The sequence below is a fragment of the Triturus cristatus genome, chromosome 4_1, assembly GCF_964204655.1.
Source record: "Triturus cristatus chromosome 4_1, aTriCri1.1, whole genome shotgun sequence".
Taxonomy (NCBI): Eukaryota; Metazoa; Chordata; class Amphibia; order Caudata; family Salamandridae; genus Triturus; species Triturus cristatus.
Genome location: NC_140585.1, coordinates 922159906 through 922185110, shown reverse-complemented (window position 1 = coordinate 922185110; position 25205 = coordinate 922159906). Strand labels below are relative to the sequence as shown.

The 25205-nt window shown below is 44.6% G+C and overlaps 1 protein-coding gene across 1 annotated transcript in view; it reads right to left on the bottom strand.

Moving 5' to 3' along the window:
- NCAPH2 (non-SMC condensin II complex subunit H2) overlaps window positions 1–25205 on the bottom strand; it is a 326298-nt gene that overhangs the window by 252045 nt on the left and 49048 nt on the right. The window contains exons 2-4 of the mRNA XM_085653753.1: window positions 23150–23272; window positions 7959–8060; window positions 6888–6943 (exon numbers count right to left, since the gene is read on the bottom strand). Of these exons, the coding sequence (XP_085509879.1) occupies window positions 6888–6943; window positions 7959–8060; window positions 23150–23257 (266 nt within the window). The 5' untranslated portion in view covers window positions 23258–23272. The remainder of the gene's footprint in view (window positions 1–6887; window positions 6944–7958; window positions 8061–23149; window positions 23273–25205) is intronic.

Below are 25205 nucleotides of genomic sequence, written 5' to 3'. Positions count from 1 at the left end.
TGGCACTAGGCGTAGTTTTGGTGGCAGTATGCCACAGTCGGGTCCTCCCGCTACCCTCCCAGAACTATGCATTGTACGAGCAAGGGGCCTGCACGGGGCGCGGCTGGAGCCTTTTCATTTGCCATTGCTTCCTGGCGCACCGGCAAGTGCTAATGCTTGTCCTTCTGCTGTAAAGATATAAGTAGACATAGAACTGCCGGGGAGGGTGTCCATGGTTGAGACTGCATGTACCTCTGCACTTGGGATATGGCATGCCCCTCTGATGTCCTGGGCCCTCGCCCTATGGTGTTTATGTCTAATGGCTGCCGGCCTATATGGTTGTAGGCAATACAGCTGTGTACTGCGCCAAGTGCGACCCTTCTAAAATTTTATAAAAAGTTGTTTGTAAAAAAAATCATACCTTTAACCAAAACGCATTTACTCACCTGTTTTCAGGAAATGTCCCAGGGCTGAATCTAGGATCCAGTACGTGGTTAGAAAAGTAATCTGAAAACTAATTAACTGCATTTTACTTAAAAAGCCCATTCAATTGAATGTACTATACCTGCAATGTGTTGCAATCTGCTTTCTTAAACCTGTAATCAAAACCAGTACCAGTTATACTGTAATTCTGAACTGTGTTCAAACAAGTCAATTACTACTGCAAAGTATTTATATGCTTAACTGTACCAGGCTTGCTTGGTTCTAGAAATAAAACAGTATATTTTTTTTACACAAAACAATTGGCCTAGAGTTCAGTTCTTGAGTGTGTGAGAACATTTGCTGACTGGGTGTGTACATCAAATGCTTTACACTGTTCTCGTATACTACCTTACTGCTCGACCAAGCTGCCTCTTTGGAGAGTAAGGTTCTATCTACCTTTAACCTCTGCCAAACCTCTGGAGACTCTTGGACTCTATACACACACTGTACCTCACTTTGGTGCTGTATATATAGAGCCAGTTTCTTACAATTATGACAAAAAAGTGATATTGAAAAGTTATTCTATAATGATAGTAAACCCAGTTCTGGTTGCCTTACCTTTAAAAGAGTTAACAAAGGTTTTCCCAGTGGTAGATGGTTTAATTTTTTCTTTTTTTAAACAAATGAAATTAATAGAAAGGAAAAGCAAAAGGAACCTTCAGGACATGCAGAGTAAGATGCTACATATACTCAGACATATCCTATTTTTATGTTTATTAATGATTAGCAAATGAACTATCTCAAACGGCCAACTCGGGTGCCTCAAGTTTTGTATATATTGGTGAAGATGTGTGTCAAGTCTGAGCAATGGAAAAGGGAAAGACCAATGTTTGCTCCCTTGCCCACCTGCCACTGCGTGGCCAACTCTGAGCTTTTTTAATTGTGCCCAATTGAGGCAGGGTGCAGTCTCACCAGTATGAAAGCAAAGAAAATGACACACAAATGGCACCATTGCTCACGACTCATGGTAAAATGAATGCAAGTTCAGGTAACTAAATGTATGGTGGCCAAGGAAGAAGAAAATAAAAATGGACCGCAGGGAAAGCTGGAGCAAGGCTACATTGCATAAAGCACCTGGGAAGCACAGCATGGGGAGCAACAAATAAGGGTATAGGAAGTTAGGAGGAGCCGGAATGCTAGGAAAGCATGTGTGAGAGTTGGTAATACTAGTAAGACTACAACAGCAACAGAATGGGTTGGAAAGAATGGAATGATGGGTACGAAATAGAGCGGAGCAGCCTTACAGTTGGGAAAGAAGGGAGCAATCGAAAGACCAGATAAGCTTATGAACTAGGATAATCAATTCTTAAGAAACGGTTCTTTGGTTAGAACTGGGAAAATAAACAGTTGCAATACAGAGGAGAACAGGTAAGTTGTGGTAAAACAAGAGAATGTGGAAAGCAAGGAAATATTACAAAGGAGGTGTAGGGAGCATACAAAAAAGCATTAACAGCAGGGAACAAGGAGAGAAAAGAGCAACATTAACAGGATGAAAGTGTGTTGGGTGTATGGGTGGGGAGTAATCATTTAGTTTACTGAGTAACTTGTTTGCAGGGCCACTGTAATTATGCGGATGGGGAGGGCCAAACTTTGTGGCACGGTTGAGTAATTATGCAGCAAGAAAGGGCTAATTATGTAGCGTAATGCGGAACATATTCTGATGGTATTACTTCATTATGTCGCCATTTTTCACCTTTTAACACTATCTGGGCATTAGTTGCACGTCATTAGTAGCAGTTTAACACACAAATATAGCAATAAGCAACAGAAAGGTGACCAGTCAACCTTTCCTAAGGTTCAGCCAGTGCGCAACGACACGTGCCACTGTTGTTTTTTTAGTAGTTAGAGGAGACAAAATGTTTGTTAAAATCTGCAGATTATGCAGCAGATAATGGATTATGTGGCAAACGCAGCAAATCTATAACTATGCAAAAACCCAGTAGTCACACAATCACATAATTCCAGTGTCCCTGATTGTATCTTATGAACACTATATCAGTGATATGTCAAGTAGATCTCTGAAATTATGGGCCATGATCACCTGGTGTAGGAGTTTATGTTATAGGGTTCTGCATTCCACGTACAAGTTTTATGTTAAATAATGTCTAGCTTTTACCTTGCACCTGCAACGATGTTCAAAAGACAAGACAATTAGTAAAAGAAAAAAAAAAAAAAAGCTTATCGAAAATAGTTTACTTCTAATCTGTAGTGGTAATGGAATTTGGAAATTGGCACATTTTTTCAACCATTTTTATTGATGGTGCTAAAGTCAAGTTATTTTGGTCATTTATATGAGGAAATTGTAATGGTCTTTTTTATATGCAAACTGCATTAGCATTTCTAATATTCTTTTAGGCAGTCCTCCTGATGAATGGCATTCTTTACCAGATAAAGAGAAATTGTTGATATTTTTATTGCAACTGAATTCAGTAGGTAGCTACTAACTGGAAGGACAACTGATGCACAGTAGAACGCCATTTGTTTTAATCTTAAACTTGAGAGCATTCAGATTTTGACGTGAGACTCTATACACAAGTGTGACATTATGTAGCTTTTCATCACTGAATAGCTTTCCAATAAACGTACTAATGCTTCTCAAATTCCCATATCGACAGAAGGGTTTTGTAAGCCTTCATGACATATTATTGTCGATCCTTATTGATTATGGATCGAGATCATATTTTGTTACAATGTATAAGAAAATTATTAATTCATTCTTATTACCATGTCGTTTGCTTCTGCATTGTGTCTTTATTATGAGGCACTTGTGTAGAGTTTTTTCTTTCTTCAGCGTGGTACTGTTCTTATTGCTTTGAATATTTTAATAACAATCCTGAAGTTATTAAATAGTAACAAGTATTAATTTCTATTTGTAGAAAGAAAATGTATGACCGTCAGGAGCCAGCAATTTATCAGTGAATTCTGCCCATGTACTACAGAGAACACAGCAATGGATGTCAATCTTTGGCCTTGGTGATCAGATGACATCTTTTGCTGAAAGAGGGAGGAGCAGCAGAGCAGAGCTCCATTCTAACCGATCACGACCACTGCAACATGCTATACTACAATATGCCAGACTTACATTTTAATAGCATGACTGACAAGGTTATCATACATCCCCATTTGCAATCTTGCTACAAACATGTGGACATCCTTCTGTAAACAATTCCTCATCACCTAAAATGGAAACCCAAAGGCGACTGTGTACAAGCCCCTTTCCCCAGCTCAACCAGAAGAAAAACAAGTTAAACTCTCAGTACACCATTTAAACACGATTACAACCTGAAGTTGTCAATTTAATTCAAACATCTGGCTGTGCTAATTCAAAAGAGTTTCCTTGATCAATCAATCAATCATAGCATTTGTAAAGCGCACTACTTACTCGTGAGGGTCTCAAGGCGCTGGGGGGCGAGGGATGCTGCTACTGCTCGAAAAGCCAGGTCTTGAGTCTTCTGAAGGACAGCAGGTCTTGGGTCTGCCGTAGGTGGATGGGGAGGGTGTTCCAGGTCTTGGCGGCGAGGTGGGAGAACTGTCTGCTGCCGGAGGTCGCTCTTCGGATGCGGGGACTGTGGCGAGGGCGAGGTCGGCGGAGCGGAGCTGGCGGTGTAGAAGCTGAGTCGGCTGTTGAGGTACGCTGGTCCGGTGTTGTTGAGTGCCTTCTGTGCGTGGGTGAGGAGCTTGAAGGTTATCCTCTTGTTGACGGGGAGCCAGTGCAAGTCTCTCAGGTGGGGTGTGCTGTGGCTGCGGCGAGGGATGTAAAGGATCAGGCGTGCAGAGGCGTTCTGGATGCGTTGAAGCAGTTTCTGGAGTTTGGCCGAGGCTCCTGCGTAGAGGGCATTTCCATAGTCCAGCCTGCTGCTGACGAGGGCCTGAGTGACCGTTCTTCTCATTTCAGTGGGGATCCACTTGTAGATCTTGCGGAGCATGCGGAGGGTGTTGAAGCAGGAGGAAGAGACGGCGTTGACCTGCTTGGTCATGGAGAGGGTGGAGTCGAGGATGACCCTTAGGTTGCGTGTGTGGTCGGTGGGTGTTGGAGCTGTTCCCAGTGCGGTCGGCCACCAGGAGTCGTTCCAGGCCGAAGGGGTGGATCCGAGGATGAGGACCTCCGTCTTGTCAGAGTTCAGCTTCAGTCGGCTGTTCCTCATCCATTCGGCAACGGCCTTCATTCCTTCGTGGAGGTTGGTTTTGGCGGTGTGGGTGTCCTTGGTGAGGAAGAGGATCAGCTGGGTGTCATCGGCGTAGGAGATGATGTTGAGGTTGTGCAGTCGGGCGACGTGGGCGAGCGGTGCCATGTAGATGTTGGGCTGAGTGATGAGCCCTGGGGTACACCGCAGATAATCTGGGAGGCTGACGCTCTGTGTTCTGCCGGAGAGGAAGGAGGTGGTCCAGTCCAGGGCCTTCTCTTGGATCCCGGCGTCATGGAGGAGTGTTCATAGTGTGCGCTGGCAGACCTTGTCGAAGGCTGCTGACAGGTCCAGGAGGATGAGGGCCGCGGTTTCTCCGTTGTCTAGCAGGGTCCTGATGTCATCGGTGGCGGCGATGAGGGTAGTTTCGGTGCTGTGGTTGCTGCGGAACCCGGACTGGGACAGGTCCAGGATGCTGTTCTCCTCGAGGTAGCGGGTCAGTTGTTTGTTGGCGGTCTTCTCGATGACCTTCGCCGAGAACTGGAGCAGGGAGATGGGCCGGAAGTTCTTGAGGTCTGCCTTGGGTTTCTTGAGTAAGGCGTTGATCTCGGCGGGCTTCCAACTCTCCGAGAAGGTTGCTGTCTCGAAGGAGAGGTTGATGGCTTTCCGGAGATGGGGTGCAATGGCGGTGCTGGCTTTGTTGAAGATGTGGTGTGGGCAAGGGTCTGACGGAGATCCGAAGTGGATGGTGTTCATGATCTTGATGGTGTCGTCGCCGTTGGGGTTGCGATGGAAGAAAGTGGCCAGTGAGTCGCACAGCTCTTGCGAAGGTGGGATGGAGTTGGTGCTAGGGGTGGAGAGTTCCTTCACGATGTTGAAGAGCTCTTTGCTGTTGTGCGTTGTTGTCTAGGCGGTCTTTGAAGGAGGCCCTTTTGGCTGATCAGATGAGGTGATGGAGTCTGCGGGTGGCGTTCGTGTGGGCTGCGTAGCTGTCCGGTGTCCGTTCACGGAGCCAGTTCCTCTCCAGCTTTCGGCAGGTTTGCTTGGAGGTCTGGAGGTCTACTGTGAACCAGCTGGCTTTCTTGCTGGTGTGACTGCTGGAGGGTTTCTTGAACGGGGCAAAGGTGTTGGCGCAGTCATTGATCCATTGTCTGAGGTTGCGGGTGGCGGAGTCGGCGGGCTCGGGGGGTGGGCTCTGGGCGACGGTGGTGGTTGGCTGGTCTTCAGTGACTTTGCTCCAGCAGCGGCGAGGCATCTGTTGGGAGCGGTGGTGTGTGGTGGGTTTCCGGAAGGTAAAGTGGATGCAGCGATGGTCGGTCCAGTGGAGTTCGTTGGTGTGGTTGAAGGAGACGTGGGGGCTTACGGAGAAGATGGGGTCGAGCGTGTGGCCGGCGGAGTGGGTGGGTGTTGTGACGAGTTGTCTGAGTCTGAGGTTGGCTAGGTTGTCGATCAGGGTGGTGGAGTTGGTGTCGTTGTTCTCGAGGTCGAAGTTCTGGTCCCCGAGGAGAATGTAGTCCGTGAAGGCGAGGGTGTGTGTGCGGACGAAGTCGGCGATTGAGTCGCTGAACTGTGGTCAGGGTCAGGGGGGGTCGGTAGACGAGGGTTGATAGTCACAAAAGGCTCTAGGATCATTCAAGGTAATACTAACGCAAGTGACCTTCAGATGAGTGTACTGTAAATAAGGGGAGTGGTAGAGTGCAAGTGTTATACCAAATGTTCCGCTTCTGTACTGCATAGGTCATGCTATCCAAGGCATATACACTGAATAGGTGCTGCATGGAGAAAACCTGAAATGTGATTGTTTAGGTAACATATGAGGTGCTATATTGGGGGTGGGAGTTTAAGCGGGTGGCAATATGGGTGGTAAGTGGTGGTGGGATGAGTGCAATTGTCAAAATGATGTGATGCAAGTGGTTTCAAGTTAAAAATATTTTACGTGTTGGTGCAAATTAGTCATAGGCTGAGCACAGGGCATAGACGATATACACTAAGACTGACAATTATAATTTTTTTTAGATGCCTAGACAGTATCTTTGGCCTATAAGTGATAAATGATCGACTGCAATGGCAAAGACAATAGAAATGCAATTACGGTGATGGTATACACATCGCAAAGCAGAGTCTGAAGTACTAGTGGAGAACATTATCTCAATGTATTTCAGACTTATGATGAGATGATAAGAAGGATGTAAAAGGCATTTAAGACAATGATGCAGCGGGTGCTCAGAGTTTATATGAATAACAAAACTTGAGACTGGCCTGCATTAACTGCAAGAGTTGGCAGAGGACAACAAAGCTTACTTTTTGTTGGAGATGAAGTCAAGGGCTTGGTAGACGAGTGAGTACAGATACTCCACCTGTGAAAGATGAAAAACTTATCACTGGGACAAATAACAACACAAACAATACAGTCACTTGATTGTTGGTATAGCCCAAGGTATTTAATACCCAGAAAAATGATGAGGTGGATCACTATTTCTAAGCCTTGGCGACACTCTCAAGAATGCTGAAGGGCTTCCAGAGTGTACATCAAACACATCTTGTTCATGAAGTGCCAAGACTCATACATTAGGGCACAACAGCAGTAGGGAGATTAAAATGACACGTTCAAGCAGGGGCTAAGGGAAGGATAACTCAAATGCGGATAAAAAGGGACTGTTTGCTGTTGTGTAATACAGAGGGGAGAATTTTGAGAAGAATGGTTTGCTCTCCTGTACATGAATTTAGAGGCATAGGATTTGGTCGGTGCCAACACAAATACCTCATACAGAAGAGTGATATTTTGTGGAAACTGAGGAAACGGCTCTCTGCTACCCCCCCCAATAACTGGTACAGAACAGAATAATATTTATATTATCCCCAGACCTGTCTTTCTGGGCACACAGTTAAGGCATACCTTACAGTACCCTACTCTAACAACCATGGAAGGCTAAGTATTAAAGGTTCTTTGCTCCCCCCCCTTAATCTGGATACCCAAGTGAAGATGGATGGAAAGCTTCAATACGCGCCCTAATCTACGGTACAGGAGCTGGCAATAGTGTCCTTCATTCCTAAATACACACACCTGAGAATGATATTCCTGATTAGAAGAGCAAAACAAGGGAATGGAATTAGGCTTTTCTCATCAAATCATGGGTGTAGAAGAGGAGAACAGTTATGTGCTCTCCCTAATCCTGGATTTCGTCAGAGATGGCATTGTGCTCCCCAAGTTTTAGTTATATAGGAGGTAACACATTTGTGACCAAAATGTGCAAGCTTTCCCAATCCAAGGTGGCAGAGAAATGTAAATGGGTCAATCTGATACCAAACTTTTTGTGAACCGAAGATGCCCCTTTTCATTAGTACACAAGATTGTTCTTCAATTCTCCTTACCTTTTTGCTGTAGATACAAGCTGACCCCTGGATCAACAAAGCAGCTTCGGCAAAGTTCATGGTGGTTTTGCCTCCATCAAAAGAAATGCATATCTGGTCCAACTGTAAAATATCCAAAGCCAAAGTAAGTTTCATGCCTACAGCAACGTTTCCCTTGTGTAAACAATGGTAATAGCTTGCACGCATCTATTATTTATATTTAAATTAGATGCACTTTTCTGCTTGTGATGTCAACACAGCACTACATCTAAATCTTCCATCACTTTTAGCAGCCAAGTTGGAATTTCTTTGGCCGGTCGTATTGACAATGTTGCTAGGATTCCTGAAATAAAGGCAGTAGCATATGCACAGGAGTTCTAGTAAATTAAACCCACGAAGGACCTAAAAACAGTAAAATAGCCGCAAAGGCTAATCTCACCTCAACAAAGGAATGCGGAAAACAGCAGAGTTTCAAATTTACTGAATAAATGTTATCAGGGTGAACAACATTAAACCACTCCAGTTTGCAAATGAGGCATTACCAAGACAATGGATCAATTTCTCCGAGAATTATTTTTTAAGAAATCAAACTCAAGACAGCAAACATAAAATACAATGGAAATACTTGATAAATTCTAAAACGCCAGCAGATCTCATTGCATTACATTCATTTCTTAGTCCGTCTGTGAGATTACTAACATGTACCAACCATACAAGACAGAATTTCCTCAAAATACTTCCAGTACCATTGGAAATGCAGGTGACTGACTTACATGAGTTTCTTCGTCTTTTGTAATGGTACAGACAAGCTAATGAACTATGCTAAACACTGCTTAATTTATTACAAATAATTTATTGTTCAACAAGTAAGAGTCTTCCAAGAGAAAGCGGAAAAACCTTGACTAGTCTGTGTATACATGAAATTATTTTTTCTATGAAATTTGACATTTGAGGTGGGGGGGTTAGGAGTAGGGGGCTTGACACAGCTAAAAGTGGCTGGAAGGTATGTAGCCCCCGCTTGATGATTGTGTAAGTGGACGAGTATTCACTGGGGTCATGGTCAGAAGAACTTGATGAGACTGGAATATTCGAGGTAACCCATGTGGGAGGCTGGCTTTTTATGTAGTGTGCCAAAATGAGGTATACTGTCAAGAAAGTCCAGACAACTCTTGTTGGCTTACAGGACTTAAATTAATATTCTCAAATGCTCTCTCTATTGCGGTAGTGTGGGAGAGCAGTTTAGGTTTATCAAAGGGTAGTGTTGAGCACTTGAGACCTATTTAGAAAAATAACAGATATTTTTACATCATTTTCGACACCAAGATCTTCGTTATCGGGTAAGTACAATAGACTTTGTGGGAGAGCAGTCTTAGGCCTAACACAGAGGAGTGAAAAATATTTATTGCACCACACTGACCAATAATGGACACCCGACTTAAGAAGCGATCCAGACCAATTCTAGAAAAATATACTTTGTTTGTATTTTATTTAAAGACCAAGGTTTTCTCAATAAGGTAAGTACGTTTTTAAATAAAAAATACTTTCAGTTTCCAAAGTCGACACTTAAAACAACTTCTGAACAGGTCAGTTTTATCCTATGGGGAAAACAATATCGCGGTTAAACAGATAAGCATCACAGTTCTAGTTACAGTCTTCGGGATCAAAGTCCAGCAAGTGGCAGGGGTCAGATGAGTACCAAAACATTAACACCCGTGGCACAGGGGTGGCCGGGTGCAGAGGTCAAAACAAAATCAGAATTCGGCCTAATGAGGTTCAATTGAGACGGGGGTGCTCGAAGACACACTGCTTGCACAGGGGCGGCCGGGTGCTATTTCAGCGTCGGGCGCCCAATGCTTTTCAAACGAGATTCTTCTTTTGACAAACAGGCTACAGGCGTTGCACCGGAGGTTGCAGAGGAGAGACAGACAGCAGAGGTAAGCAGAGGTGCAGGTGGTCGTAGGGACACCGTTGGTTCAGCTCACCAAGGCCCAGGGGCTCCTTTCAACATCCGTCTTCTTACGAGGCCGATCGCGTCAGGGTGAGCTGCTGGATTCACACTGCAGGCACAGTCGTGGAGATCAGGAGAGGTCAGCCAATGCTTGACTCGAGGTCAGGATAGCTGGGGAGACGTCACTGAACACATGAGCCACTCGGACTCGGGCCGCAGGTACAGGAGTCGCAATTACAGCAGGATCTGGAACACTTGGAGTAGATTTCATCCAGACAGGTCTGCTGTCCACAGGAGATTGGAGTCTTTTTTAGAAAGCAGCAGTCCTCCCAGGTTTTCAGAGGTCCCTGGCTGCAGGTTCGTCGAAGCTGGAGACAGACCGGTAGGTCTCGGGCCAAGACAGTCTTCGTCTTCAGTCCTCTCTGCAGGGATTTCTTCTTTCATCGCAGATCTAGTTTCTAGGTCTGGGGGGGTCCCCTAAATAATACATTTAGGGGCGTTTTGGAAGAGTACCAGGTGGGGCCAATGGGCACCTTACCTTGGGTGACTATACCCTCAACTATGCCACCCTCCTGCGATTGGAGGGGTCCCCCATCTTCAAGATGGCAGGGACTGAAAGATGCGCTTCCCCTCACCTCCCGCACCATAGGGGTGAAGTTGCCAAGAGTTGAGCACACTGCCTATTCTACTTTATCCCGCTCGTTTTCCCGTCCCACTGAGGGTGTAAATAGGGGGCTGCCATCTGCTGGTAGCAGTAGAGCCTGAGGAGGGGTCACATTACAAAGGTGGTAGGCCTTTAAAGCTTCCCGGTTGAGCACTGGCCCATCCTGGGTGAGGATGTGGCACACCTTTGCGCAGGATGTGCATGGTTTTTGGTCCCAAAGAGCAGAGGTTCTCCACCCAGGGGTCCAAAAAAATCTGTGTGTGTGAAAGGCTGCCTTAAGCCAGTCAGTCTCCTCACCAGGGTCTGTAGGTTTTCAGGGTGCACCTCTACAAGCAGTTGCTCGGTACTAAAGACTCCTGGTTTCAGTGAAGCCATAATTGTGCTGTGGAACTCGGGATATTGAGTTTCCAACTCATGTACTTCTCATGGCTTCCCTGGCATTCACAGTATTTAAGAATTGACTTAAGTATACTAGCAGCATATCTACTCATGCAGATATGCCCTCACCTGGAGTATAGTGCACCATGCCTTAGGGCTGTAAGGCCTTCTAGAGGGGTAGCTTACCTTTATCTACAGGCAATGCTGTCTGGCATGGCACCCAGGCAGGGTGCCATGTCGACTTTGCCAGTTTTCACCTCAGAAGGGCATGCAAGCTGCAAGGGCAGTGGCATGGTCCTAGTTGGGTACAGGGTCCTATGGGACCCTCTTCAGCTCTAAGGCCCTATGTACTCAGGGTACCATTTACTAGGAACTTACAGGACGGCAGAGGTACCAATTGTGGGTATGTTTTTAGGGAAGATGCACTAGCACAGGAGACCTGGTTGGCAGGGACCCTTTGCACTACAATCGAAAACACATCCAAACCAGACAAAACGTGGGGGCTAACCATGTCAAAAGAGGCCCATTCTCACAGACATTATCGAATTTTACTGTAGAAACAGTAGCAAATGACAGCTGTAGGATTTGAAGCATGAGCCTCGAAGGATGTTATCCTAAGAGAGAAACATATACTGCATAAGGTCACTTACAAACCACTTACAGGGCTGTTCTTTTGGAATTAAGGGCAGTAGGGGCCAAGGTCTAAGAAAGCACCAAGAGTTCAAGTTGATCTGCCCTGGAGTGTCCAGGTGCAGAGGTTCCTTCAGCAGTGGTACCCTTGAATGCTACACACTGTAGTCCATGGGAGAAGCACCTGTAAGGAAGAAATTGCAAGGGGGGTGGGTGGGGGTATGGGGGAGGGGGAGGCGGGGTCCTGGGGGACCAGTCTAGCAGAATCCAAAGGGGGTTCCGCTCTTGAGAAGTCTCAGGACCACAGAGACACTGTTGGTTCAACTCAGGCTGGGGGTCTAGTGTGCATGGGTGTTTTGTCTGGCGGGTCCCCCACAGTTCTCGGAGCCCCTGCAGGAGAGGGGAAAACAAACACCACAAGACGACTTCTGGTGTGGCTGGCCTCTGGTAAAGTCCCTCGAAGTGCTGGGCGGTATTGACAGTGGTGTTCAGACTGAACACAAACAAACCTTGTTGCTTGCAACAGGCTCTGGTACCAAGGGTATTGGCGCAGGGCGGCTCCTGGGGGTTCTGGTGTCTTCAAACTTGGTTGGGAGACTGTTCAGACCTCCTGGAGCAAGATTACCTCTTCCTGGGTGGCTGCTGCATCGGCAGACCCGGTGAGCCACAGATTGGTGTACTAAACTTTACGGTCAGTACCTGCAGGAAAGTGGCTCCAGCACTGGGAGCTCACCTAATAGCAGGTGAGTATTTTCGTTTTCGTTACTTGGCTGATTTTTGGTGAATATTTTAAGTTTTGAAAACTCCACACTTAGAAGAAATTTCAGAAGAAACCAGTCAATGTTACCCTATGGAGAAAATGGAGTTATCGGCTTTCAGGTAAGTACTCGACTGGCAAAGTTAAGGTTCTGGGCACAGACTCAGGGGTCTCCCAGGGTCAGGTAGGTACAGTTGTTACACCCTCAGCGGCACAGGGGCAGCCGGGTGCAGAGAGAGTTAGGCCCAATGTTATCCTATGAGAGGCCGGGGGGGGGGCCTTGGTTGGTGGCTGCTGACTAGCAGTCCACGCGGCTGTGGGAGATGGGCTCCTGGTCACTTGCTCAGGGCAAATGGGGAAGTAGATAGGTGCAAAGGTTACACTGCCAGGGCCACTCGGGCGGCTGGGTGAAGGGTGCTTTTGAGCCTTCGGGCGCTCAATTGGTTTCAAAGGGAGAGCTCCGGTTTAGAAAAAGACTACAAGCTCGGGGACGAAGATTCTTCAGGTGCCACCACCACTTCGAGAGGTAAGTTGGGTAGTTGGACGATAGGTAGGAGTTGGGCACACGGGGCCGCAGGGCGCCGGGTGCAGGGGTGCCTTTTGGTGTCGGGAAATCTTACCCTCTGTTGATCGCGGTTGGGGGGGTCTCTGGTTCTGAGGCTGCAGGCGTCGTCAGGAGCGTCGAGGTGAGTCCTTGGGTGCTGGACTCGGGGTCACAGTCGCCGGGGGGGGTCGTCCTCGTGGTCTTTGTTCACTCCGGCACAGGCCAGGCTTGGCGGGTGCAGAGTGTGCATGGTTCACAGTTCCGGGCTGATGCCAGGGATTAGAAGCTGATTTTGAGTAGAGCCTCTACTCATGGGAGTCCCAGGTGCTTAGAGCCAAAAGGTAGCCAGGTCCTCCGGGGTTTGTGAGGTTACTGGCCACAAGAGATGCCGGGTTGTAGCAGGAGCAGGTTGAAGGGTCGACAGGCCACTAGGACTGGGACCAAAGCAGTTGGTGTCTTCCTCTTCTTAGCAGCTGCAGGGCAGGTCTTCTTTTTGCTCTTCTTTGTAGGTTCAGGGTGCCCCTAAATACTAGATTTAGGGGTGTTACAGGTAGGTGAAGGGCAGGGACCAATGGGTCCCTGTCCTGGGGCGGGTACACCCCCTATCCTGCCTCTCTCCTGTGGGAGGGGGGCAGTAGCCTAGTCCTGATTGGGTAGGGCCTCCCATCTTCAAGATGGTGAGTGCCCGGAGATGTGCTTCACCTCGCCTCCCCCACCTGAGGGGTGGGGTTGGCAGGCTGGCACATCCCCTGTCCTTATTTGGGGTTTCCGGACAGGCTTCCTGCCAGAGTGGGGGCTGCCAGTGGCCTGGGGAAGCTCAGAGAGGCGACATGCCTTTGAAGCTTCCCCCTGCCCATCCTGCTGTGTGGCAGCCTAGGCAGCCTCCCAGACCAGACGTGGATTGTAGGTTAGGTTTCAGGGCGCATCTCTAAGATGCCCTCTGGGGTGCTTGGTAAATTAAATCCCACACTGGCATCAGTGCGGGTTTAATGTGTTGATACCAAACTTCTCAGTCTTCAGTGTTGCCATTATTGTGCTGTGGAGTTCGTGTTTGACAAGCTCTCAGCACCATGTACTCTTAAATGGCAGCACTGCACATACAGTGCCCAGGAATGGACCCGAGTACTGTAGGGGCACAGGGCTCATGCTCCTGTGCCCAAACCACTGGCATAGGGTATCCAGCTAGAGGGGTGGCTGATGTATGCCAGGGCAGTGTAGGTGGTGGGCATGGCACACAGGGATGTGTGCCATGTCGACTCTCTGTTTTGTCTTGTACCCAGACACTCAGCCTGCAAGGGCAGTGTGTGTGTGTTAGGGTACAGGGCCTCTAAGGGTGGCACAACAAGTGCTGCAGCCTTAGAGGCCTTCCCTGGTCACAAGGCCCTGGGTACCTAGGGTACCATTTACCAGGGGGGACATGTGGCCATGGTTTGCCAATTTGGGTTTTAGGTTTTTAGGGAAGGAACATAGGCCCTGGGCACCTGATTGGCAGAAGTCCAGGGCACACTCAGTCAAAGTACATTCAGCAATTCAGCAAAAAGTTGGGGCATACCATGTAAGAAAGATGGCACTTTCTCACACAATGCACCCTGCCTTAGGGCTATAAGGCCTACTGTAGGGGTGACTTACATATAGTGCATGCGGAGTCTGTGGGCATGGCAAACGGTGTGTGCCATGTCGAGTTTTCAACATTTCACACAGCCTGCAATGGCAGTCTGCATGAATTTAGTGGTGGATCCCTTAGGCTGCAGCACTTAGGGGCCCTCTTTATTACCCATGCCCTAGGTACCAGGGGACAATTTACTAAGGATTACAGAGGTGCAAACTGTCTCGCCAATTGGGGTACAACTGAACAATTATCTTGTTTAAGGGAAAGAGCACACTGGGGACTTGGTTAGCAGGAACCCAGTGCACTTCAGTTAAAATTGCATCAAATACCATGCAAAACAAGCATTGGCATAGCCAACAGGTCTCGCTTTTGGGACCTTATAAGTATTTAGTTATGCAGAACAATATCCTTGGTGCAACAACATCAACTGTTGCATGGCTAAACGCTTATAAGGTCCCAAAGGCGAGACCTATTGGCTATGTCAATGCTTGTTTATTTACTGTAGCCGCCACCGAGTATTAAACAACAGAGTGGGATAAGCCCAGTGGGCAGAGCATCTCATTATAAAATTCCCCAAAAATAATCCACAGGGAAATGATGGTTCAGTGCCAAGAACAGACAATGATGCTTGCTATACAAATCCACAGATATTTCCCTAAAAACTTCAGTTGCAATGCAGCGCTAAAAATACACTGAATGGTGTCGAGCAAGGAGTGAAAACACCCCAGAATGCACTGCTCCTGGCCTCATTAAGGTGTCCCAGATAGTGACGCAAGGGCTCAGGTTTCGCTCGTAACCCTCTTACTTGTTAAAGGGGGGCACAGCACGGCAGGCTCTGGCTGTCATCCAACTGTCCCTGCCCCAGCCCTACTTGCCTCTGACAGCCACCGGCCTGCCGTGAAATCTCCAGATTGCCATGCAGGCTAGTAGCACTCTGGCACCAGCGCGATCTCTGGAGAGCGTCTCTGCGAGGAGCAGGGTGCCCGGAGGGCACAGCCCGCGTCCCGGAGTCAGGAGGGGAGGTTCCGCTCGGAGGTAGCAAGCGGAGGGAAGGGGGAGGAGAGAACTTCAAGCGCAGACATCAAAGGCTCTCTGCACAGCTGATGAGCAGATCTTTCCTGGAGTTCATATTTTATACAGATGACAAAAAATGTGGCATAATGATCACTTTCACAACACTCTGATGAGACTTATCCATCAGCCTACCTGCAGAACGACCACAGCGTCTAGCAACAACTTCTTTGCTACACAATGGCCGAGGGGGCTTGGACAATGACTTTATATATGGGAGGTGGGCAAATGCCACATAAATGCTGGGCTGGTTTTGAGCCTATTGTCCAAGAGGACGTCGAACTGAGCCAGGCATCTCACTCTAACTTGCAGCAGTTCGCCGACCTCTATTGACAAAAAAACACGTGAAGCGAAGATAAATAAATTGTACCTTAAGTATGTGGACTTCTTTAATTTGAAAAGAAAGCGTATAAATACTTCACAGCAAGAATGACATTTTTAATGGGAAAATACCAAATGATGGAACAACCTTCCAGCCCATGTTCAGTTCTGCACTGATTTGTAGCTTTACAAGCAACGAAACACGTTTTAGCACTGCATTGAGAGAAATGATCGGGGTCGCACCCAATATTCCCTTCAAGACGTATTTAACTCAGCTCAGGTTTTAACCCAGCACATTGAGACCGTCTTGGATTTACGATCAGTTCAAAATAAGCACAAAGATTTGGAATTTATTGCATAAAAGAATCACTCCCAAATGTCTATCTAATTCACTATTTATCTGCAAGTTCGATAGAGGAGCAGGTAGACCTAAATGCGCATCGATGAAACGTATACACCCAACGCTAAAATAATGCTCGAGTTCGTCATTCCACAAAACTTAAAGCTACACTAAATCTGACAAAAAAACGTCTTGTTCTCAATGTCTCGTCTGTGCCCTGCACACATTTCTTCACAGTGGTGCCACTGCTTGTGGTCTCATGGCTCTCGTTCTGATCAGTGTCCCTCTGGGTAAAGCCCAGTATTTATAACCAAAGCCACCCCAAAAGTCTTCTCGACATCCCTCCACAGAACAAAGAGACCTAACACACACTCTACAAACTCGGGGCCCATCCAGCAGTTTAACGACACGCACCTCCCAAAGATGAAGCCACTAAGACGCTCCACGCAATAACCGCTCCTCTTACGAGTGAGAACTAGAGCAAGCAAGAACTCGGTACGAACTGGAAAGAACTTGCTCTCAGAAAACAAACAGCGACGAAGGGCACGTCACTCGCAAGTTTCCTATGAGACGACGGGCACGAATGTTTACCTACATCAAACATGGCCACCAAAAGGACAGCAATAAGATAAAACCGTCGTCTGGTATTTCAGTTATCCGGAGCCAGTCAACAGCCAATAAAAAGTCCAAATTCAAAGAGGGCGTGAAAATTATTCAAATGAAACTTTCAAAGGGAGTTGACGAACGGATTGCATGGCGGCACGATGCACGTGATTGTGTGCGTGCTCGCCATGCAATCCACTTTTGGGAGCACTTTGAAATGCACCTCTTACTAGAGTCTCGCATAGCGATTGCGTGAACGCAATAGCTAGGCGAGACAAAAAAATGGGGGTGACCATGTTAAAAAAGGATTTTTATAGGATTTGCATATTGCAGGATTAACATCAATATCTATGTAAAAGTGAGAGGGTGTAGCGGGCTGGGTTACAAAATATGGGAAAACTGGGACGGTATCGATACTGGAGACTGACTTGTGCTTGTACGAGTGATGTTTAAAACAGCCTCCAAAAATATGACACCATATTTGAGAACAGACTTGGGAACGTGTATGGTTTTGTACAGAGAATCATATTAAAATAGGATGCCAACCCAGTTGTTCACAGGCTTAGAGACACTCCACTAAGCATAAGGAAGGATCTCAAAAAAAAAATTGATTGAACTGAACATACAGATGGTGATGTTCAAAGTGAGGACTCAGAGCGGGTGTCCCTGTTGTTGTAGTTAACGTAACTCAGGTGAAATTCGGTTGTGTGCTGACTATAGACCTTAAATAAAAACATACTTGTATATGGTCATTCCCTTCATTAAAAAAAACAAGAAATATTTGCAAGAAATGATCATGCTAAATGTTTCTCTTCTGTTGGTCCAAGGTTAGCCTACCACCAAATTCTCTTAACTGAAGACTCCAAACTTTTAAAAACGTCATTTGGTGCCCTTCAGTATTTATGGATGCTGTTTCGTTTGGTATCCACGGCTGCAGTTATTCAAAAGTTCATGTACAATTTATGTGGGCAAGAGAAAAAGGTCTCAGCATAGCATAATGATTTTCTCATCTTTGCAAAGATGATGGACTTCTTAATTTGGTACTTGAAAGAGTTTTGAACATTTTGTCAGTGCATGGCTGGACCGTGAAGAAAGAGTAATGTATGTATCTGACATGTTTCTGGTATTTAGGGCATTTAATCACGCCTGATGGGATTAAACCCAAATATGATTTAGTACTTGCCATTGCTGAAGCTCCCACTACTTCAAATAGGAAACACAAGAAACCATAGCTAGGGATGTGCGAGTATTAAACCCATTTTGTCCCCGAATGTGTACTGGTTACTGAAAAACTCAAAGAAATTCTATAGAAAAGTGTCTTTTTTAAGTGAAAAGAACAAAAATTAGCATTTTCAAAGATTCAATCCCAACGCTAAAGAAATGGTGACAGCTGATGCTTGTTGCGTGGGAATTGGTAGTGTTCTCACTCAGAGTCTAAATCGGAAATAAATTAATGTGTGATTTATATCAAGGTATCTCAGAAACTCAGAACAATTCATTTTAGTATTCATGATATTCTGTGAGGAATACATTTGGGATTTGTTGCTTCCAGATTACCTATTAATGGTAGCACTTAAGAAACAGTGGATAACGAGGAGTGTTTTGTCAGAATTGCTGATGTTTTGGTAGATATAGGGAAATTGATCTCAGAAGAAGAATGCTGTAAAGCTGATGCTGGTAATCGAGATAGGAGTTCCGTGAGGAAGCATTTTTCTTTCAGGTGGCCAGAGGAGTAATATGAGTGAAGAGCTATGACTTTGGGGCAAATTTCAAGGTGAGTGGAGTTTAAGACAAAATTGTGCCTCCTGCAGGCGTTGGGTAGAAAATGAGCAGGCTCAACCAATCAGGACTTCAAAATTGTAATATTGGCAACCTTGTTTACAATGGTTTAGAGATGGTTTATGGGTCATGTAAGGTATGCATTTCAGCTGACAGACATTTTGTGGTCCATAATACCCAAATGATTGGTAGCGAGTTTCCATATACTACTTAGAGAGAGAAAAAATACTGTTGATTTCATGAACTGATTAAATTAATGGAGACTGTTAACACGTTCGTGGTTGGGGTTATTGAAAATTAACTTATCTAGCTGCTATGCACGCTAGGGTGGTAGTTGATTTTTTTTTTAGACATCTATTTGAGATTGAAGATTATCCCGAATATTCAGTTTCTGATAACCTGGTTCAATTTCTATGAAATGGTTTTTCTGAGTTCTTAAGAGGTATTGGTGTGGAACACATATACACATATAATGTGCTTGCTTTATCATTTTACTCCCTTGTTTGAAACCTTAGGATCCATACATGAGCAAAAAACTAAAATTTAAAGATCTCCTGAAAAACGTGATGAGAAACGTACTGAGGCTGCCTACCACATCCAATAAGGCGGTAGATTGAATTCTACCCCATCCACCCACTGATTCCTTAGGCATTTACTCCAGAGTACCCAATAAGGATCAGCGCATGGCACACTATTCATTGCAGATGCCAACCTATTTCTAAAGTTGAGACTGCTACTGATATGCCCTGCTCAAGACTGGTGGACAGTCAACCTTTGTCCTTTGATAGTCCTTTAATTTAGGAAGAAGTGTATTTTCCATGCCTGCCCATTTATCCTTTAATAGCTGTCCTGTCTCTTTTAAGAGTAACTACTGATATTATTTTTGATGGCAAACAGTTCAAGACATTTCTTTCAGTTTTTCTACCTACAACACAATGTGATCTTACAAGCCTACCCCTTTAGAGGTTGCACAGCCAAGAAATATTCTGGTAGCAGAGTGCCAATTAAAGTTGCCACGAATCTCAAGTGCTGCTTCTGATTAAAGGAAAAGAACAAAACATTTTTCTAGCTGTGCCAGCAAAAATGTGATCTATTGTACTGAATGACACTATAGTTTGTACAATATTGGTAAAATATCACAAGAAGTACGCTATTACACCTTGCAACATCAATAAAAAATGTGATGCAATGTACTAAATGCACCTTTGGTGGAACATTATACCCTTGAACATCAACCACGAGATGAAATGGCGGATGCTAGATCAAGTGAAATGTTCTAGGAGAAGACATAATGTGAACCAAGTACTGACAATCAAGAAAAAGAAGCAGATCTGGCAAACTAAAAGGGTCTGAATTCTGCAACAGAATGGCATTTCTTAACAACCTTCAAATACTCCACATCTGTACTATCTGCCTGTTATATCATGTTTGTGTCTGGTGATCATCCCTGTACATTATATATTATCACTGGATTTTGTTTCTGTTCACTTCGCATGAATCCCTATAACATCAACAAGGGAACGGTTTGATTCCAGTCTCTGTATTTCAGCTACTCTACGATGGTTCCCAGGCCATGCTCTGTTTATTTATTTGCAAAGTTTCATATAGCGCTGTCTAGACCCGGAGGTATCAGAGCGCTTTACATGAGAATCAGCGAGTTACAGGTTACATAATTACATCACTTACAGAAGCCAAGTATAGACATAGGAGAAAAACACGAGATTACACAATAATATGAGTTATTAGCGCTTAGCATGGCCAAGACACACGTATTATAGGGAATGAAAGGTAGAGGAGGAATGGTAAACAGTGGTAAGGAATGCAGAAAGAGTAAGGCAGACCAGCAAAGGGGAGAAGTACTTATTTTGTAAAAATTTTATTTCAGGTGGAAACAAAGCAGTTAAAGTGAAAGACAGACAAAAACGACCTGAGTATCGGTGGAAGTGTACGAAGGGAGGGGTGTGGAAGACCACAGGGAGAGGGGGGTGGACTAGAAGAAAAGGTCAATCAGGCGAATAATGAGCAGACAAGTAGTAAAGAGGATAGGTCGAAACCGCCATGATGGAGAACTCTTAGAGCGAATACACAACTAGACGTCATAAAATCAAATGTTAATCAGAATCCATCAGGAAAGGTGATGTACAGACATCAAAACATGATTTTAATACTCAAAGCATTTCAGTCAAATAGAAAGCTAAGGAATCTTATCAAAACAAAGATAAGAGCAGTGACCTTTACTACACACCATATTACTTTAGGAAGTCTTCCATGATTCAAAATGGCCTCCTACAGGCCAGACCACTTCGCGCTACGATCAAGTGCAATAAGTAAATCTAAACCACAAATCATGGGTAGCATTAGCCATGAGCGCCCCAAAACGGCGCTGTCCTTCATTCAGGGGTACAAAAGTAACACAGAATAATTTCCGTCCTCTCGCCGGGACACCCCAGTAAAGATGGCAAAGACTCGAGCAGAATTTCTCGCGTTTACGGAAGTGGAAAGCGCTAAAAGAGCACAGGGGGCGGCCCAGCACCAATACAGATCTTCTGCATCAAAATATAAGCAGCAAGCAAAGTGTTCTCTGCAGGCTCTAGGTACAGCTGAGCAATAAATCGTCCGTCTAGACTGAAATATGATAAAGCCTGCTGCAAAGCACGGTGGACAGGCTGGTCGCCAGGAGAGGGTTCCAAGCCGGTTGCCAGCCACCTCTTCCCTCCCAGGGTGTACAATTCACTCTCCAACTGCTTGTCTTTTTCTAAATCTAAGCTAAGAGAAGCTTTCCTCACTAATTGCGAACACGATAGACGGCAACGAAACCTATGCAAAACTACAGTCTTAACCTACCATGAGTGGCTACGAGACATGATTCTTATCTCTACTTTGTCTCCAATAACATGCGTCGCTATTTATTGACAAGGATGAGACTGAATTTCTTTCCCCTAATGATAGGGTACCCAGCTGAAGTATACTCGATAAATCATTTGTCCCCATGTCCCTGTGATGAACGATCACCACAAGCTGTCACACATTTTATTCTTTTGTTTATTTTACAAAGTGGAGATTTATGACAATGCAATTTACGTACTTCAAGATGATGCCTTGCGCCCGGCATTCTTTTCCTGATGTGCGAACCTATTTAACTGTCTCTTACTTCAACAGACTTGTTTTGGTGATTGCCTGTAGGTGCTTATGTTCACCATAGCAATATACTGCACTGTTTCTGGCTAATTTGGTAAGTTTGCCACCTTCCCATATGATTATCACTACGCATTTTGTTATGTGGCAGTAAATGCCATATTTTTTCATATTTGTTTGCAGGTTATTTATGGTTTCTCATCATACATTTGCCCAGCTGCCCTGAAAATGTTGCCTTCAGACTATACTTTTGGAGTTGTATGTTGCCAAATGGTATACATTATCCGTCTATGGGCACGGGTTGGGCTCTCGGATGGACAATATTATGCAGAGACTTGTCTTTCGTTTATTTAGTTTTAGCCCTGGATATGGCCACCAACCTTCCTATAATTCTTGTGACAAATGTTTCTGGAATATAGGTGAATAGACCATTTGTATTGGTTCATTATTGGTAATTGGTTCACCGAATAGGACTAATATTGCTGTATCATTCTTTGACTTTTACTTGTGTGATTGTTAGTGAGATGTTTGGTTTATTCAATATTTAATATATGTATTTATATTTAATATATTATATTTATTCTATGTGCAGACAACTATAACTTACGTGTTATTGAAATATACATGTTTTGGCTTACTTCTGTCATGTTTATTTCCTTGGTTTGCCTCCTTTTACGTTTCTATATAGCGTAACAGCGGTCAGCCATTTTTGGGTTTCGACTTAAAAGTCCTGAGGTCTCACGTACCGATGACAAACAAGACCAAAATGTCAAAATCTATTCTCCATTGCTCTGAGAGCATTTTTAAGTGCCATTTTCATTTGAAAGTAGAGCACACTTTAGACACTCTCCCTAAGCAAATGGAACGTCATTATTTAGTGCATTTGTTTGTGGCTGGACTATGACAACTGTGTGGCATTCTTTAGTCTGGGTTATAAAACTGAGCCTTCATGCTTATGTACATATACTGACATTTCTATTTATTTGGTATAAAACTATTTGTATTTGAATAAAGGTTATATATTATATATAGTTGTCTACAGAGCATGCCTCTGCAACTGTCTTCCTTTATTTGCTTCTGTGGTCTATTCCAATCAATTGGTCAGATTCTGTTAATACCAACTCACCAAATTTCTTAACTATATTTAGCAAATTATTTTTCCTATAGCATTTTTTGTATTGTATGATGCTGCACCTGTGGCACATATAACCAACTTCACATAATAAAAGGTTGAGATCATAATCCAGAAAAAAAGCCCCTTTAACAAATGTACATAATTAGATTTTGACTTTGTTCATGGCATCTCGAACTTCATTCAATATTATATATATACACACACATATACACATACACATACATACATACATACACACACACAAACATACAACAAATACATGAAATAAATAACTCTCTGTAAATTGGCTCAACCTTACCTCCTCCAGATACTCCCCCAGCTGTGCTGCAACATCAACCTCCCAATTCTTGGTCAGATCACGGATAGGCTGAAGGAGGTGAGTGAAGCGGGTGTCCACTTCATCCATGGTCAGACAGGATCCCTTGTAAAGGAAAAACTGGTTATTTTGAACCCAAAACATTCCACAATCAACACAGGACAAAGTACAAAGAAGCAAAAGGACCGAGCCATAAAGAGAAAAAATAGCCAGCTTAAACATCATGTGCTGGGCAAATCACTGGGCGCATTGTTCTCTACAGTAACCTATGTGGTAACAACTCATTTTATAGTTCAACATACAAGTTGGCAGTGGTTTGAACTTTTAACCAATAAATCAGCATCACTTTCAAAATCTCACCTTATAGATCTGCAAATTATTCCTGCTCTTAACCTTTCTGCCAATTCTTCATTCCAGGACCTACTCCAGAGGCACCTTACAACATTTCCCACTTATAAGTTGAAATGGACAGTCCATAATTTACCACATAGGCCAGAGCCTCATTTTATCTTTTAGTCCATAGGCTAGTGTGTCTCAATCTACTGCCTATAGTTAAGAGCACTATTTGACATCTTACACCAAAGGTAGGACCACTTGAATTAAATGGAATGAAGCAGCAAATGCTTTTTTAAGGTTGACAAAACTGAAAATATGGTGTGTACAATGCAATTAAAGTTAAGTTATGCAGCTTATGCTTGGTCAATTAATAATTTCTCTTCTCTTCAGACAGTGAAAAACAGGGATCGAAACATTATTCTCAACAGAGCCTACTGAAAATTCAACATCTCAGCAAAAAATATTTTTGTAACATTAACAGAATGTACACACTGCTTGCAGTTAGGATTCTCTCTCTTATCAGGTGCATCACAGATATATTTTCAAATGCATACTCAGCTTTGAGTTTCTGGAAACAGCTATTTTCATTAGTATCCAGCCTTGCAGAACAATACGTTATATTACATATTGGTTATGTATACTTGTGGGGACAGAGGTCCTTTGAGTATCTTTGTAAAGCTGCATCAGCTTGCCCTGCGCATTTTTCTGGTCTGCAATAGGTTTTGCATCTAGTGGACACAACTATATGCAATCTCATGGCAGATGCTTCACCTTTTAACAAGTTATGTTTGACAGTCATGTAGATTTGCCTCAAAATGATGTCATGCAAATGGTTTACTTCTGAGTGAGCAAGAAAAATATAAATGTTCACTTCTGCTAAGGGCCCTGAACTGTCAAGTGTGAAGAGGAGCCCACCTCTGAAAGCCAGTAAATCATGCAAGAGTTCCACGTGACTACGATTTCTGCAAAGGTCATCTCAAGAAACCGAGCTGCAAGGGCCTTACAGTCCAACAGTGCAGAGTCACCTAAGTAGCTCAATATTGTTGCTTATGTTCATGAAGCTGCACAAATGCTTTGCTATCGACGTAGGTGGTGAGCCTGCACCATCTCTCTTCTGCCAACTACTCTTACGTTTCCCGTGTAAGCCATCCTCACTAGCCTACAGGGTCATAGAGGCCTTTCCTCTTCATGACTTATTTCTGTTGTGTTCTGCTGGCTACTTCCAGGCACCTTGATTACAGAACTGCAACAACCATCTTCATAGCTGTTATGCTTCCAGAGATACTGGAGATATGCACTGCAGTTCTGAATAATCATTAGATCAAGTTATGTAAGTCAAGCAGTTCAGTCATGCAGATACCCCAATTATTGGAAAACCCTGAACACGTCTGGATAATTTTGAGGCTCTGGTCTCTAACATTTGGTACCCCCACGGAAGTGCTGCTGACAGTGAAGGCATCTGTCACCATTTAAAACATTTTGCAAAGGCTTTCAGACCAGCAGAGAGCTCCAGTCATCTAAACACACAAAAAGATGAAGGAGAATGGGGAAGTATACAACATAAGTAGAGTATGGCGCCAAACTGTAAAAACTGACCTCACCCACAAATTGTGGCATGCTCCATCTTTGGGCCTGCTTACGGCATCCCTGCGCAGACCAAAGCCTGTGATAGAGCAAAGGGAGAGGAAGACAATACAAACAA